Source organism: Aquarana catesbeiana, linkage group LG05 (genome assembly GCF_042186555.1).
Source record: "Aquarana catesbeiana isolate 2022-GZ linkage group LG05, ASM4218655v1, whole genome shotgun sequence".
NCBI classification, from domain to species: domain Eukaryota; kingdom Metazoa; phylum Chordata; class Amphibia; order Anura; family Ranidae; genus Aquarana; species Aquarana catesbeiana.
In genome coordinates, this window is record NC_133328.1 from 535,490,281 (window position 1) to 535,508,208 (window position 17,928).

At 41.2% G+C, this 17,928-nt stretch overlaps 1 protein-coding gene across 1 annotated transcript in view; it reads right to left on the reverse strand.

Annotated features, from left to right (window-relative positions):
• The window catches only part of ORC5 (origin recognition complex subunit 5), an 82,643-nt gene that overhangs the window by 44,070 nt on the left and 20,645 nt on the right, over positions 1-17,928 (reverse strand). The window contains exons 4-6 of the mRNA XM_073631782.1: positions 13,306-13,509; positions 11,169-11,243; positions 4,846-4,957 (exon numbers count right to left, since the gene is read on the reverse strand). Coding sequence (XP_073487883.1) covers positions 4,846-4,957; positions 11,169-11,243; positions 13,306-13,509 — 391 coding nt within the window. The remainder of the gene's footprint in view (positions 1-4,845; positions 4,958-11,168; positions 11,244-13,305; positions 13,510-17,928) is intronic.

The window sequence follows — 17,928 nt, forward strand, 5'->3', positions numbered from 1 at the left end:
GGTGCCTGACGATTTTTTTTCCAGCCTCTAAACGCCCCTCCATGTTAGCCTATGTGTCTATACACACAGGCTTTTAGCAGCGTTTAGTGGCAAGAGTTTTTAGAGGCAGTAAAAAAAAAACCCACTGCCAGTGCGTTCAGGAGCAGCAGAGTTTGGGCAGAAAAAACATTTGAAGCCACTAAGGTTTCACGTACACAGGATATTTTTACAACCTCTCCTGAACGATTTAACTTGACAGATAATAACCGACAATTAAAACGTCCATTTTGCCGTGTTTACATGCCACGTTTGCGTTCAGAAGCTGTAAACTCGGCTTCTGAACGCATTTTTTTGTGTTCCAAAAAAGACCTCTAAACTCAGCTGCCTAGAACAGGGATCCTCAAACTACGGCCCTCCAGCTGTTGCGGAACTACACATCCCATGAGGCATTGTAAAACTCTGACATTCACAGACATGGCTAGGCATGATGGGAATTGTAGTTCTTGAACAACTTTAGGGCCATAGTTTGAAGACCCTTGGCTTAGAAACTTCTGTAAACTACCCTGTGTACATGGACAGATAAGATAACAGAGGAGAGTTTAGGAGCAGTTGAAAAAAATGCCCCAACTGCTCCTAAACATCCGTTTAGCAGCAGCAGTGTACATGATGCTTAACAGCTGCTAACAGCTTCTAAAAGTTGATAAGAGCTTCTAAAAGCTGTTAAACATGAGTGCTTGAGCATTAATTTCAATGACCAGAATAAATTATTTATTCTGGCCAATGAAATGAATGAACGCCCAAGAGCTTAACGTCTGTAAAAGCTTAAAGTGGAGTTCCACCCACTTTTACAACTCTTCAGCATCCCTCACTAAACTGTGCACTGTAAACAAATTGGATATTTTTTATTTTTTTTCTCAGCACCTACTGTATATCTGCTGTATTCATTTTTCACTTCCTCCTCCCTGGCCGCGGCCCATCGCATCATTTCCTGTTTGCAATGCCTTCTGGGAAGGGGTAGCAACTTCCTCTGAAACTGCCGTTGCTATGGAAACCTGACCTGAAACCTATTACACTGCTTGTGCTGCACTGAGCATGTGCGAGATCTGCAAGGATGAGATCCAGGAAGAAATACAGTCTGGCTTCAGATGCCCACACTTAAGATGGCCACGGCCTGCTGTGAGTTTATAAAATAACAAACTACTTCTATAAACCAACAAAACAGACCTTAGTTTACAGACTAACTTTACTAGAATACATTAAGCTTGTGTATTATAGGGGTATTTTTATTTAAAAAGTATAATTTTGGTCGGAACACCACTTTAAGACACTTTTTCTGCAAAAACGCTGCTGGCTTCTAGGAGAGTTAAATAAAAGTCCTGTGTGCATGAGGCCTAAGAATAATCATGAAACAAGTGGATATGGTGATAAAGGAACAAATGTAAGTCTTTATTAAAATCTCTATATAATACATTAGTGCATTTAACAGAGTGTACTGAGATTCTATTGCTAATATGTATTCCCTCACCCTCTACATAATGTAGTTACAATATGAATGATAAGGAGAGAGTAAAAGAAAATGATTCTAAAAAGCTATTAGCAAACCTGGGTTTGGGGTAACTTATATTATTGACTTCATAAGAAAGAGGGAAAAAAAAAAAAGAAAAAACAAGGGAGAAGTGGGGCAGATTGGGTTAAGAGAGCAAGGTGGGATAGGGGAGAAGGGATAGGGGTGAGCCGAGTCATGGGTACTGGCTAGACGCAGGCATATTCCAATGCCCTGACTTGTAAATTGTGAAAGGAGAGAGTGATCAATAATCATATGGCTGTTGTAGTCTAGCCAGGGTGCCTAGATTTTAAAGAACTTGGATTAGGTGTCATCAAGTACTGCAGTGCATATTTCAAGGTACCAAAGTTTCCAAGCTACCGTTTAACTTTTAAAAAAATGATATTTGGCCTTTTCTGTGCCCTTTGCCTGGTTGCAATGAACACAAATCAGACCCACTTTTGTTCTGCCCTAAATAAGTGACATATTGGTCTATATAGCAAGGCTTCCCAAGGGTTCTGTGTTAAGTGACAGTGCAAGACAGCCTGTCAAAGACCGCACTCCAAGATATGAAGGAATAAGTTACTTTATTGAAGATAAAAATCCATCAAAATGACAATGCAGACACAGCATAGATTGACACGTTTCACGAATCAAAAGTCGCTTAATCATAATCCGATTATGATTAAGCGAATTTGATTAGTGAAACGCGTCAATCTCTGCTGTGACCTTTAACCTTGTCCCCTATACAGCTCTAAAGCCGAATTCCAGGCACAACAACTTTTGAATAAACTATATTCCCTTGAAACAAAAAACAAATACATCTTGTGAGCATCAAATGCCCTTAGACACCCAGATTCCTGTAAAAATAGCAGTGACCTCAGGCTGTGTGCAGAGTATGCAGAGAGCGGAGCTCTGGGAGGGACCACCCACTACAGGCTGCCTGCAAAAACAACAGGAAGGAGTGGAGACAAGCCACCCTGCTTAAGGAGAAAGAACAGCAGTGGCTAGTTTTTAATACAGAACATTTTTCACACTGGGATTACTGCACAGATCTGGAAGAAATACACAAAAAACACACCAAGACTTAACAAAGAATACACACATATTACTTGTATTCATAAAGTCTTTGCTTATCCCGGAGTTCAGCTTTAGGCTACTTTCACACTGGGGTGGTGAGGGCGTCGGCGGTAAAGCGACGCTAGTTTTAACAGTAGTTTCAGGGGCGGTTTTTGGCCGCTAGTGGCCGAAAAAGGGGTTAACCACTTAAGGACCGAGCCTCTTTCTGAGATTTGTTGTTTACAAGTTAACAGTTTTTTGTTTTTTGCTAGAAAATTACTTAGAGCCCCCAAATATTATACATTTTTTTTCTAACATCCTAGAGAATAAAATGGCGGTTGTTGCAATACTTTCTGTCATGCCGTATTTGCACAGCGGTCTTACAAGCGCACTTCTTTTGAAAAAATACACTTTTTTGAATTCCAAAAATAAGAACAACAGTAAAGTAAGCCCATTTTTTTTTATATTGTGAAAGATGTTATGCCGAGTAAATTGATATCACAAAATGTCACGCTTCAAAATTGCACCCGCTCGTGGAATGGCGACAAACTTTTACCCTTAAAAATCTCCATAGGCGATGTTTAAAACATTTTACAGGTTGCATGTTTTGAGTTACAGAGGAGGTCTAGGGCTAGAATTGTTGCTCTCGCTCTACCGATCGAGGCGATACCTCACATGTGTGGTTTGAACACCGTTTTCATATGCGGGCGCTACTCACGTATGCGTTCGCTTCTGCACACGAGCTGGACGGGGCGCGTTTAAAAAAAAATTTTTTTTTTTTATTCTTATTTATTTTATCTTTTATTTTTACACTGTTCTTTAAAAAAAAAAAAAATTGTGTCACTTTTATTCCTATTACAAGGAATGTAAACATCCCTTGTAATAGAAAAAAAGCATGACAGGACCTCTTAAATATGAGATTTGTGGTCAAAAAGACCTCAGATCTCATATTTACACTAAAATGCAATAATAAAAATAAAAATTTTGTCATTTAAAAAAAATATATATAAAAAAAAATGGCCCTTTAAGAGCTATGACGTCACTTCCACCCTGCAATGATATGGAGACGAGTGGGGGCCATCTTCCCCTCACTCATCTCCAAGTCACACAGGGGAGAACATCCGATCGCCTCTGCCGCTGGCTCCAGTAAGCAGCAGAGCGCGGCGGGAGGGGGCGGGCCCCTCTCCTGCCGCCGATAAAAGTGATCTTGCAGCAAATCTGCCGCAGAGACCACTTATCTTGAAGCAACCGCCCGCTGAAGAAGAGGATACCGGGGTTACAGCAGCTAGCTGCTGCCATAACAACAATATTTCTCTTCAAAGTGCCAACGTATAACGACGGTGGGCGGTCCAGAAATGGTTAATGCCGCCCGTGTAGTGGCGCTTCGGCAGCGGTTCCCATTAATTTCAATGGGCAGGGGCGTTTTAGGAGTGGTGTATACACCGCTCCTAAACCGACCCAAAGATGCTGCTTGAAGGACTCTCTTTTTTTTTAACGACCCGCAAACGCACCGCTCCAGTGTGAAAGCAAATTGTGCTTTCACACCGGAGTAAAGTAGAGGTGCTGTACAGGCGCTTTGCAGTCGCTATTTGTAGCACTAAAAACACATGTAAAGCGCCTCAGTGTGAAAGTGGCCTTAAAGTAAATTAAAGTCTGCAGATACACAGCTGCAGCAACATGGTGCCGACATCTTCTCCCTGGCTTCTTCCAAGCATAGGATTTTTGGCTGTCTTGTTTGGCTAAAAGGGGATAATGTAACTCCTGCACATGCGCACAGGAGTTTAGTCATTCCAGCACTGAGGCGTGCTGAGGATTTTAAAGAAGATTGTGAACAAGCAGATAAGCTTGTTTTATTGCATGTCTCTTCTGCAAGATGCAACTTTAATGTAGTTTTAGGTTCTCACATTTTTCTACATGTGGTGCTGGGTGAGACTCCAGCTTCTTGTGCAGTACATCTTATGAGTCAACAAAAACTGGGTACACCTGGTCATTAAATATACATGTATGTATGTATGTATGTATGCATGCATGTATGTATATCAGTATGTTCATGAGTAATGTGACTTCATGGTCCTATAAGCAACAAAACGAACTGGACCCAGCTTAGGATACTGTCATCTTCAGCATCATCAGCCCTAAAAGTTTTCCTGCACTTCTTGATTTCATGCTAGCTGTGAGGAGATACGAAATAATGGGCAGATTTGTGTTGTGTCACAAAGTACAAAAGGATGCTTACAATGACAAATAAATAAGGGAGAAAATACCTTTGCTGTAGTCAGGAAAGTATATTGTTATAGGCTCAAAGCAGCCAGTGTTTGGTCGGAAGGTTTCCCAAACAATTTCAGTCAGGAATATCACTGTCACGTTACTCTGTGTCTACAAAAAAAATGTAGAGAGACAAATATAAGCATTTGTGAGATATAGATTATACATACACACACAGAACATATACATGAGAATAGAAGAGCTGCACTTTGAGATAAACTCTCTCAAATTTTATGAAAACTACTAAACAAATATCACAACCAATAATATAAATCTCCCAGCAAGGCTGCATAAAGAGGAGGTCCAGCCTGGGTCAAAAAAAAAATAAAATTCAGCAGCTACAAATACTGTAGCTGCTGACTTTTACTATTAGGGAACTTACCTGTCCTGGGAACCCGGATGTCAGCACCCCAGCCGATCTTCGGATCTACTCCCGGGTGCTGCCGCCGCTATTCCTGGTAAGGGAACCAGGCAGTGGAGCCCTTCAGCTTCACTGCTGGTTCCCTACAGCGCATGCGCACTTTCCAACTGGCCCGGTGGTGGGAGAAGGAGGAGCCTGGGAGATTGGGCTGCAACCTGTCTCCTGGAAGTGGGGAAGGGGACCCTGTTCCTCCCTGAAAGGTGCAAATATGAAACCAGAGGGGGGGGGGGGGGGGGGAGGCATATAAGTGAAAGTTCCACTTTTGGGTATAACTCCGTTTTAAGCTTAACGGACAACTAGGAAAGCTATTGTTTTTGGTAGGCCAAAAGATTGTACAATATGTATGGTAGCTAGCTGCCATAACCCTGGTATCCTCTTCAAGAGCAGGTGGTCGGCTTTCAGATAAAAGTGGTTTCCGTGTCAGATTCGCCACAAGATCACTTTTAATCATAGGCGGGAGAGGGCACCCTCCATTGCCCTCTGCCGCTTATCGGAGCCGCCGGCAGTGGTGGAGGTGATCGGATCCTTCTCCGTGTGTGGTATGAAGCTGAGTGAGGGGAAGATGGCCCCCACCCACCTCCATACCATTGCAAGGCGGAAGCAACGTCAAAACGTCACTTCCCCCCATAGCTCTTAAAAAGGGACTTTTTTTTTTTTTTAATTATTATTTTTACAAATGACTTTTTTTTTTTTTTTTTTTATTGCATTTTAGTGTAAATATGAGATCTGAGGTCTTTTTGACCCCAGATCTTATATTTAAGAGGTCAAGTCATGTTTTTTTCAATTACAAGGGATGTTTTTTTAAAAGAACAGTTTAAAAATAATAAATAAAAAAGTTAAATAAATAAGATCGTTAGAGCAAGAGCAATAATTCTAGCCCTGGACCTCCTCTGTAACTCAAAACATGCCACTTGTAGAATTTTTTAAACATTGCCTATGGAGATATTTAAGGGTAAAAGTTTGTCACCATTCCAAGAGCGGGCGCAATTTTGAAGCGTGACATGTTGGGTATCAATTCACTTGAGGTAACATCATCTTTCACTATATAAAAAAGAAAATTGGGCTAACTTTACTGTTGTCCTATTTTTTAATGCAAAAAAGTTGCGCAAATATGGTGTGACAAAAACGACTGTCATTTTATTTTTTATTTTCATTTTTCTATCTATCTAAGATATCTATAGATATAGATAGATAATCTATATATAGATCTATATATATATATATATATATATATATATATATATAGATATAGATATAGATAGAGAGAGAGAGAGAGAGAGAGAGAGAGAGAGAGAGAGAGATATCTCTATATATAGTTTCGGGTTCCCCATAGCAGAGCAGATGTCTCACCAAGAGCCAACAGACTGCAAGACATCATCCTAAAGCCTAGTACACATGGGCGGAATGTTGGGTAGCATTCTGTCAGGTGTACTACAGCTGAGATGGCTTCTGTCTATGGGGCATGACCGAAAAAGGTCTGCCAATCAGTACTTTCAGCCAATGGCTGAACACAATATCAGTCGAGGAAATCGTTGTACTAACATTAGATAGTTAATACAGTAGCTCCTCCGGAGCTGTCAGTATTTTTTTCATTCAGCCCTGCTGGGTTGAATGAAAAAAAATAACTACTAGCGTGTATGAGGCTTGAGGTTTGTTTGTAATGCTCAAGGACCTGCCACGATCTCTTTTCTCAAGAAGCAAATAGGGAAACGTTGGTATATAGCAACGTACCGACACATTAAAGATCTCTCGGTGCATTAACAAGACTTGGAGACTTAAAAGAGAAGTACGGGTTTCATTTAAAAAATTATACTCACCTGGGTGGATGCAGCATCGATCCTATGAAGATTCTGTACACCGCTGCTTTTAAGACTGAGAACTGAGTGACGAAAGCCAACTTATCGCTCAGAACTCAGTCTTCAGTGAGCAAAGAGCTGGTGGCTGTCAGTTACCAGCTCTCTGCTTTGCCCCTCCAGCGCTTACTGGAGTGCTGGGCTGTGGAGGGGGCGGGCTTTAGCCTGCTGTCATCTTCAAACAGGTCACAAGAGTGCAGAACGAACTGCACCCTTGTGACCTACAGGAGAAATATAGCCAAAATAGCTTTGGCCATACTTCTCATTTAAAAAACTTACAACAACCTCCATTTATCACATATGAAGCCACCGTAGGTTTCTCAATTCAATAATTCGCAAACACTTGCTCATTCATATTTTTATGGACCCTGCTTTGTGCACTGGTCCAAATCATTTGGTGGAGGGGGGATTATGGTGTGGGGTTGTTTTTTAGGGGTTGAGCTTGGCCCCTTAGTTCCACTGAAGGGAACTCCTAAGGTGTCAGCATACCCAGACATTTTGAACAAAATTTCATGCTCCCAACTTTGTGGGAACAGTTTGGGGATGGCCCCTTCATGTTCCAACATCCCTGTGCACAAAGCAAGGTCCATAAAGACATGACTGAGCGAGTTTGGGATGGAGGAACTTGACTAGCCTGCACAGAGTCCTGACTTGAACCAGATAGAACACCTTTGGGATGAATTAGATCGGAGACTGCGAGCTAGGCCTTCTCATCCAACATCAGTGCCTGACCTCACAAATGCACTTCTGTCCACACTCCTAAACCTTGTGGACAGTCTTCCCAGAAGAGTTGAAGCTGTTATAGCTGCAAAGTTTGGACCAACTCAATATGGAACCCTACTGACTAAAACTAGGATGTCATTAAAGTAGCTCTCTCTCTCTCCATCTATATCTCACACATACATAGTCACAAGGGTAGGCACCTCACTTCTAGGTTTGTGGTAAATGCCCCAGGCGCTCAACCACAAAGAAAGCCATACAATTTCAAAACTGGTAAAGGAGGCACTCACGGGTCTTAGAGGAAATAGATCAAAACAGCAGTATTTTTATTGTTGAAGTTTCGATGAAGCGCAATCCTTTCTCAAGACACTACAACATGGAAGTGAACACAATATCATATTACACAGATTGTCACCACGTGTTGTTTTGTCGTCACTATATAGGCAAACTTTTGCTCCTTTGGTCTGAAAGTGGTGATGATATTTGAGTTCAGTGATATGCCTACCCCAATCAGATTTATCGTTAAAGCGTCCGATACTGACACTTCCTGGATCTTAACATTTATAAAATAGTCATTGATGACAACACAATCTTGGGGACTCCGCTATACCGTAGGAGAAACTCCAATCCCGTAACAGCTGAACTACATCTTGATGAAATAACAGAATTATTTTCTGAACGTTTCTTTTCAAGAAAACTCCTCCAGGAACAGAGACAATGAGTAGTGTGTAGAAAAACTGCTGGGGAGTCCCAATTGTGCCCCCAGGATAAAATCCCACAAAATCTAACCTTTTTTACAACTTGGTACTCAGGAGAGAGTCAAAGTGAAGAATGGTGTCTATTCCTATTGGCAGATCGTTTCAAGCAATCAAAGCTTAACATTAGCTAACACACCTCCCCTCATGAGCTGTCGGAAGGAAAAAAGCTTGAAAGACCTCCTTATGCACACGGAATCACCACCCATTACTAAAACATCCACCTAGCTCAGTCCTGGCAAACCCCAGCTGTTACCGGTGTTCAGATTGTATCACATGTTGCCATATGCTTACCGGTCAATTATTTCTACGCCTGCAATTGGCCTAATGCATGTATATAGAACACAGATTTTTAGTACATCAGTATATGTAATATATTGTCCCTGAAGTCTGTACTATATAGGCAAGACTATCACCTCTTTTAGGGATCAGTTCAACAACCACAGATCTGCCAGGCAATTGCTTCCTGGACTTCCAACCAACCAGTGGAACGCCAATTTTTGGAAAAGAATCATCCTATACCAACTTTAAAGTACATTCTGTTTGACCACGTTCAACCCTTACCCTGAAAAGGGAGGGGGACACCAGCCATTGGATCCAATTACAAACTTTGGCTCCTAAGGGGCTTAATGAACAGCTAAGCCTCAATTGCTTTCTATTTTATTTTGGAACTTCTGGGTGACTACCCATTGGTGATTCCTGATGATGGGCAGAACAGTTAGCAGTATATATACACCTCCCGACTAGACGTATATCCAGTTAAAGGCCTTCTTTATAGTTATGCGTTCTGACTCTGATCTTTGGCAAACTCTTTGACTATATGTGCTAACTGTATGGTTTGCACTTTTTGCAATTTATATGCTATACAAGATTCTCCTGTGTGGTTTTCTTAGTGTCCAGACCCTTTTTCTTTAACGGAAGAAGATTTCCATATCCACTCCCTTTGTTTGGGAAGGCATGTTCTTTTTCCAGTGATGTTAAGCTAGCCACATATGGGCAGGCTTGTTGTACTGAAGTCAATTGATTTTAGTACAACCAGCCTGTCTTTTTTTGTTTGATCACTGCCAGAAGCTATAGACAGCAGTGATCATTGTATTCTGTCAGCTGGCGAAACCTTCTGCTGTCAGAATACAATAGCGCAGTGGGAGGGCTTGCCCCATCAACACTGACTGTGATGATAGGGGAAAGCAAGCAATTTTCTTTATTAAAGGAAAGAAAACTGCAGAATGTATGGGACTGCCTTTGTCTTGTGGTTCTCACCATCATTGCTCCTCGGCAACTATTCATATACTCCTCAGGTTTCTGCTATCTGGTTGATTTACATTTTGAAAAACTAAAGGGAAACAAGAAAAGAAGGAGGGCACACCAACCTAGTGCATTACCACTGGTAAAGCTTTATTAAAGCATTAAAACAGCAAAATGTATACTCACAAACGAGCATTCGTAAAAGGCTTTGACAAGGGAACAGGTGCGCTGTTCTGAAAATCGACACACCAGGACCTAATGTCGAGAGGGTCAAACCGATAATAAAGTTGGTCACACCACATACGTAGTCACTGGACACCTGAGCGCAGGAGAGATTTCTACTGTTTTTGATTTACATTTTGTACATTAGTATGTATTTCCATCTTTGTGTACAGTCTGTGTTTTCTTTGTATCTACGGTCTTTGTCTTGTGAGGGGTGCTATTCACTCTTATACTTGTTTACTTTTGGCACATGTGGGGTGTTTGGTCTTGTGTAGCTTTTTTGTGTGTATTTGGCTCATTTGTTGCTATGTTGTCCTAGCATCGCTTTTCATTTTTATGTCAGGTTACTAAATATCACTGGTCCGTTCCTGCCTGCTGTTTGCCATGTGCAATGGTGGACATCTTGGGAATGTTTATAATACGCTTTTTTTTCCCCACCACTTTCTGTATTTGACATTTTTTATGCAGGAGCTTGTTCTGGATAGCTTTATTTAGAGCCCTTTTACACTGAACCGCACCGGGCATTAGTGGTAAAGCGTAGCTAGTTTTAGCGGTGCTTTACCATCTTAGCGGCGTTTTTTTGTCCGCCAGCCGGGCGCTTTTAACCCCCGCTAGTGGCCGAAGAAAGGGTTAAATGCGGCCAAAAAGTGCCAGTGCCGAAGCGCTTTGGCATCGCTGCCCATTCATTTCAATGGGCAGGGGCATACACGGCTCCTCCACCGCCCCAAAAATGCTGCTTGCAGGACTTTTTCTAACGTCCTGCAAGCGCACTGCTCCAGCGTGAAAGCACCTGGCCTTTCACCCCGGGGCTGCAGAGAAGGCGTTTTTTTCAGGTGCTATTTTTAGCCCTTTAGCACCTGAAAAACACCTCAGTGTGAAAGGAGTCTTAAGGTAGGATGTTGTATATTTTGCTTTTTTGATGGACTACCATTTTTATTTGCTCCTTTTGTGACCTTTTCTTGACCTCTAACCTGCATGTGTCTTTTACCCTTGCACAGAGAGAGAGAGAGAGAGAGAGAGAGAGAGAGAGAGAGAGAGAGAGAGAGAATCTATTTTAATTATTTTTTGTGTGCTAACAGTTGAGACTGAGAAGTGTGTATACCTACCAGTTCCTGAAGTCTGAGGAAACCAGGCAGAACATTTGCCTCCATTTCCCGAAGGAGCTCAGCTTTATCCAAGACCTAAAGAAAGCAAGAGCATTATGGTAACACAAGACACTCACAAATAAAACATTGGGGGTTATTTACTAAAGGCAAATATACTTTGCACTAAAAGTGCAGTCGCTGTAGATTTGGGGGGGACATGCAAGGAAAATAGAAAAACAGCATTTTAGCTTGCGCATGATTGGATGATAACATCAGCAGAGCTTCCCCTCAGATATACAGCGACTGCGCTTCCAAGTGCACTTGCCTTTAGTAAATCAACCCCTAAAACTATATATAAATATATAATTTTTTTCTTATTTGGGTCTGTTGCCTGTGAACGGTGATGAATAGTTTATGATGCACCACTTTGCCCCCCCCCCCTGAAAACACAGCCAATCTTTTCTTTGCAGAGTTAATTTGAAAAAAAAAATGCAGTCCCAATTCTGCTAGAGCACTTGAAGTGGTTCTAAAGGCTGGACATTTTTTACCTGCATTAAGGCAAAAAAATATCCCACTAGCTGTATTGCCCCCTCAACTCCCTTGATACTTACCCGAGTCCTATATCAATCCAGTCCTGTGCCTGTCTGCAGCAGCACTGATCTCTCTCTCTCTCTCTACAGGCTCAGAGACAGCAGTGGGGGCTGTTGGCTTCTGCTGCTGTCAAACAAATCCTTTGAGAAAAGAGTGGGGGCGAGGCTGGGCGTGTCTATGGACGCACACAGCCCGCCTTGAGAGCAAGCCTGCAGATGTGCCACCATAGGAAGATGCTTCCTACGGTGGCACACAGAGAAGAAGAGGCCAAGAGCACCAGCAGGGGATCCCAGAAGAGGAGGTTCTGGGCTGCTATGTGCAATACCACTGCACAGAGCAGGTATGTATACCATGTTTATTATAAATACATAAAAATACCCTTTACAACCCACTTTAATATGGAGGAGCAAAGCAGCTCCAGCTTAGAAAACCACGACTTCTGGTTATTCGTCAGTCTACACTGTGCTACCAATTGAAGGGTCTTTCACCCACCGGAAGTAAATGAACTTCAAAAAAGGTGTACCAAGTCTGAATGGCAGCAATAATGCACCCAATTGGTTAAAAAGCAAGCAATGCAAACAAAAGCACAACTATGCAAGAGACCGCGTTTCCAACCAGAAGGAAAAACATCACTTAAATTGAAATTCCACTTTGAAGCAGTAGGTTAGAAGTAAGTTTATAGAGGTTTCATGCTGGCGGTATATACGAACATGCACCTGCAGAACCAAGTGGTAACCTACATCAAAAAAGGATGCACCGACATGTAAGGCCACTCATATTGAATATCACACCAATCAAAGAATACAAAGAATAGTAGTCATTTCCGACTCTTGTGCTCCAAGGGCTTCTTCACACCGGAGAGCATGCATTAAGCTGCATTCAAGTTGGATGGGGGATTCACTCCTGCTGAGTTATTGTGTTCGAACATTGGGGAGACTTGTTTATTTTGAGTTATTCATCATAGTTGCTCGCAAGGTTTCACTTTCTTTGGTAATACAACGATCAGCTATATTTGGATGTGCTAATTGTTTGGGAAAAACCCAACAGGCTGGTTGTACACAAGTCAATCAATAGATCGACTTGCCTACAACTAGCCTGCCCATACATGGATTGAAATTTGGCCGGTCCCTGTTGAACTGGGCAATTTTTGATCCATGTATGGCTGGTTTACAGCTGGCCATACATTATTCATTTAAAAAGGAGGATATGGAGAATGTGGATTGGAGAATGCTTCCCACTGAGCTATTGTATTCTGACAAAGGGGAGACTTCCCCACAGTCAGATTACAGTGATCAGTTTTGCCAGCCATACCCGGCAGCACTGATCGATGCAGAAAAACTTGACGGGCTGTTGTACATAAGTCGATCAAAAAAGATAGACTTGTGTAGAACCTGCCTGCACATGGATCAATATTCAGCCGGTCCTGGCTGAACCGGCCAAATTTCAATCTGTGTATGGTCGCCTTAATACACAGTGCCTCCAAGAGGCACTAAATTAGGAATAGCGGAGACACAAAGGTTTATGTGAACAGATAACACTGGCACACTTCACATGTCAATATACTCACAATGTAAATGGTTTCATTCCCAAATCCTTGACTTGAAATTGCCTTCTTATACAAGCGGATGAACTCATTAAACGTGTCACATCTCTCATAGGAGGAATACTCATTGTCAGGAGCTGGGCGGTGATTGTACAGCTGATTAAGTATTTGTTCAAACAGTAACCGTAACGTGAAGCACTCCACACAATTTACAATGGCATATGGCAGCTGTAAAACAGAGATTGCACATAATTACTATGGAGTATACATTTACTAAACTCACAAGTTTCTAACAGATGGCTTTATGGATTCTTTAAGCATGTTTCAAGATAATTTGACAGGCTATGCTTACACAGTATAATGAGAAATATAAGCTATGGTCAAAATTACGTATTTCTTTTCATTCATTCCATCAACCTTTAAGCGATCCCTGAAAACTCATCTTTTCAGAGAAGCCTATCCTGCCTTCCACCTAACAAAACTTATTCTCCTTCAGATCATCCTCCACAGTTATTACCTTTTATATCACTTAACCCTCCATCTTAGATTGTAAGCTCTAACAATCAGACCCCCCCCCCCAATTCCTCTTGTATTGAATTGTTTTGTAACTAAAATTCTGCAATCATTTTGTAAAGTGCTAAGAATACTGGCTGCCTCCATATCCTCAATGAATCCTGGATTTTTAAAGTGGAATTTCACTCTCTCAACCAACATTGACTATTTTTAATCCTCATGCTGCTAGGATAGGTAGGGAAGTATATAATATTTACTGGTTTTAAACTAATTTATTTTTTTTTAATAACAGTTCTTCAGTTACTTCCTGGTTTCTAGGCCTACATAATTTGCCTGGGCCTGGAAACCAGAAAGTAACTGAAGAAATGTAAAGAAAAAAGAAAAAAAAAAGAAGGATTTATAAAGGAAGGGGGAGAAGACTGGCATGACATCATATAAACAACACTTCCTTCTCTCTAAAACTGCACATGGACGCGTTGCATTTTGATCGCTAAACAGTGTGGATCCTTCTCCTAGAATAATCTGTGGAGATGATATGAAATAGAGTATAAGACATATGACTGGAAACAAGACATTGCAAACATAGAAGGAAGAGTGAGAAACACACTGTAGTGGGAGCTATTATAAAAAGGATCTACTAAGATACTATGGAGTATATTTATATATTTTTCAACAAAGATTCATACAGTTTTACCCAGGATTGACACATTTTGCAATTTATTCCAGGAAATATGTGGATCTTGGCTAAAAGTTGGGTGACTCTTCTGTGAAAACATTTATACACAGACCCGTATTGTATGTGATATGTAGGGGAATGAAGCAGAGAACTCTTGTTTGTTTCTTTTTTTTTAGGTACTGTATAACAAATGCAAAAATAAATAAATAAATAAATAAAAATGGACCGGGGGTGCACAGGCCTTCTTTGACTGAAAGATAGTAAAGTATGTACGTGTAAAGTTCAACTCTACACAGAATTACTGGTTTCTCTGAAAAGACTGGGACAAGCCTCGCTAATATCGGCTGCAAACATTGCACTAGGGACAAACACACACCACTTCTGTGCTTCACATTACTGCCCAGGAGGATAAATACCCAACAGCTCCCTTTGTACTATGTGCCCTGCTACTCCCTCCGCCTGCAATTTTTTTAAATTTAATTTTAAAAACACAATAATAAAAAAAATTATATAGGAGAACCAATGGCAACATAAAACACATTTCACAAGATATGGGCGTGCTGGCTGCACTTTCAACAGTGCAACACCTTTATAGTTCTAGAGAAAGCAGAGAATGGAAGCGGGACTTTATGTGAGGCAAGTTGGTGAATGTATACAAATTGAAAAAAATGTCAAAATTAAATATCAGAGGCAAATCTTATATAGGATGAGGTTATTCAAAAGAAATATTGCAGGGTAATACTGGTATAAAATTTAATAACAGATCTTGAAACCAGGTACAATCGTGAGTGAACACGTAATAAATCACCATGAAGCATATTGTAAACAGTATATAAACAGACATAATTCAATTATCGATTATACAGTTGCAGAGAAAAATACATTTTACTGTAAAATATTATGTGCATGATAGGTTGTTAGCTCTACGCGTTTCTTGGCTTGTAACCAATCGTCAGGAGTCATGATGCAATTGAGCTGCATTGAAACAATAACCGTATATTAATATATGTACAGAGGTGTGGAGGAAAGAGACATTGGGGATGCAAGTAACTGATATACTCACAGATAATGCATTGGTCAGTATTGACCCATACATAAAAGTGCAGCGTTGATCCGGGTCCACCAGATCTCCCCCGGGGTTGAGGCAGAGAGCGAGCCCTAAGAAACGTCAGCCACGGCCATCAATGGGGCCAAGGCACCCACGGGGGTCGCCAGGCCGAGGCAAACAACGAGGCCCAGGAGACAGAGGGAGAACTGTGGAGGTAAAAGGAAAATAAAGTGTAAGAGGTGTCCTAAATGTAGGAGGTGGAGAGTGAATGTGGGGGGAAGAAAACTGGAATGAGGGGCCAAAGAGAAAGTGAGTGTCCATGTGTGAATAAAAACGAAGAGCAGAAGTTAAGTGTGGGGGAATGAGTGAAATAGGTGTTAGTGCATCTAAGGAAGCCACTGCTGGTGTCAGTGGAGCAGTGTGGAGGTGTGCAAGGGGATTACCTGGGAAAAGAATGCCGGGCCAGGCTGCATGCCGCAAGGAGAACATGGCGAAACCTCGAAAGTACCCGGTCAGTGACAGCCGTTATATGGCCGCGGGCCAGGGGGCGTGCTCACGCCAGCGTCATGCAAGGACGTGATGACGCGACGGGGGAAGCGAGGGGAGGGGCAGCTGGGGAACACATGCGGCCACCTCCCAGCCCCGCAGCGCCAAAGCGCTAGATGGTAATCCACTGGGTGCCCCACTACGCGGAAGCCAGCGGCGCCGCTAGTGGGACGTGGAGAGCATGACGCCGATGCGTCAAGGTCAGGACCCGCCCCCGTCAGGGGTGGGACGGGTGACGGGTCATGGACTGGGCGCATCGCAACCCCGGGGGATAGATCAAATAGATCCCAGCATCAGCTGCATCAGAGGAATGATTGGATGAGACTGTGGTGAGGAACAAAATGTTATAGAAGGAACTGAAAAAGGGAAAAAGAAAATAAAAAGAAAGAAAGGCAGAACAAGAGATGCAGGAGCAAATAGTCTCTGCCTTGAATTAGATTCATTGATAAAAAACATTGACACAATAGACACACAATCTTGCATAGAGTTAATTCGATATGCAAAAAAGTGTGAAATATAAATAATAAAAAGCTTTAGCCCTGAATTAAATCAGTATATTGCCTGACTAAAGGGAAAAAACAAAAACAAAATATATATATATACTTACACAAAAGACTTGAAGGTAAAAAGAAAGAAAGAAAAAAAAGGAGAAAAAACAAACAAAAAACAACTTTAGCCCTGAATTGAATCAGTGTTTTGTCTGACTAAAGGAAAACAACTAAGACATAGATTTTTAGCCCTGAATTAAATCAGTATTTATTTGACTAAAAGGAAATGACTAGGACAGAAAAAACAGAAAAATTAGATAGAGTGTTAATGATGGTATCAATGAGGTAGGATGGGCTGTAGTAGTATAAATCCTATATGGCGTTTAAGGAAGAAAAAACACAGATCAAACACATTTTTTTGATAGGATCAATGTCTGGCTGATTGAGTATATATATATATATATATATATAAATAATACTTGTACGACTCTTGCACTGAAATTAATCAATGATCAAGAGGGGGACCATGGGTCTCTATAAAGTAAAAAATACTCGAGAAAAAAAAATGCAGCGTTGATCTGGTGGACCCGGATCAACGCTGCACTTTTATGTATGGGTTAATACTGACCAATGCATTATCTGTGAGTATATCAGTTACTTGCATCCCCAATGTCTCTTTCCTCCACACCTCTGTACATATATTAATATACGGTTATTGTTTCAATGCAGCTCAATTGCATCATGACTCCTGACGATTGGTTACAAGCCAAGAAACACGTAGAGTTAACAACCTATGATGCACATAATATTTTACAGTAAAATGTATTTTTCTCTGCAACTGTATAATCAATAATTGAATTATGTCTGTTTATATACTGTTTACAATATGCTTCATGGTGATTTATTACGTGTTCACTCACGATTGTACCTGGTTTCAAGATCTGTTATTAAATTTTATACCAGTATTACCCTGCAATATTTCTTTTGAATAACCTCATCCTATATAAGATTTGCCTCTGATATTTCATTTTGACATTTTTTTCAATTTGTATACATTCACCAACTTGCCTCACATAAAGTCCCGCTTCCATTCTCTGCTTTCTCTGTAATTATTGGGATGGAGGCACGTTGGTGCATTCTCATAAAAATCAAGTGGACAGGTCACAACCCCATTTCTTACCTTTATAGTTCTGGTGGCATTTACATGATTGGAACTGCCTTAAGCTCAAGAAATTCTGCAACACTGGAGCCCCAATAACAATGTAGTATTGATATCTCTTACGGTATAGAATATATATTGTTAGATGAACTAGCAGAATTAGATACACTAACTGAAGCAAAACTCTAGTTCACACTTTATAAGGAGTCACAGCAAA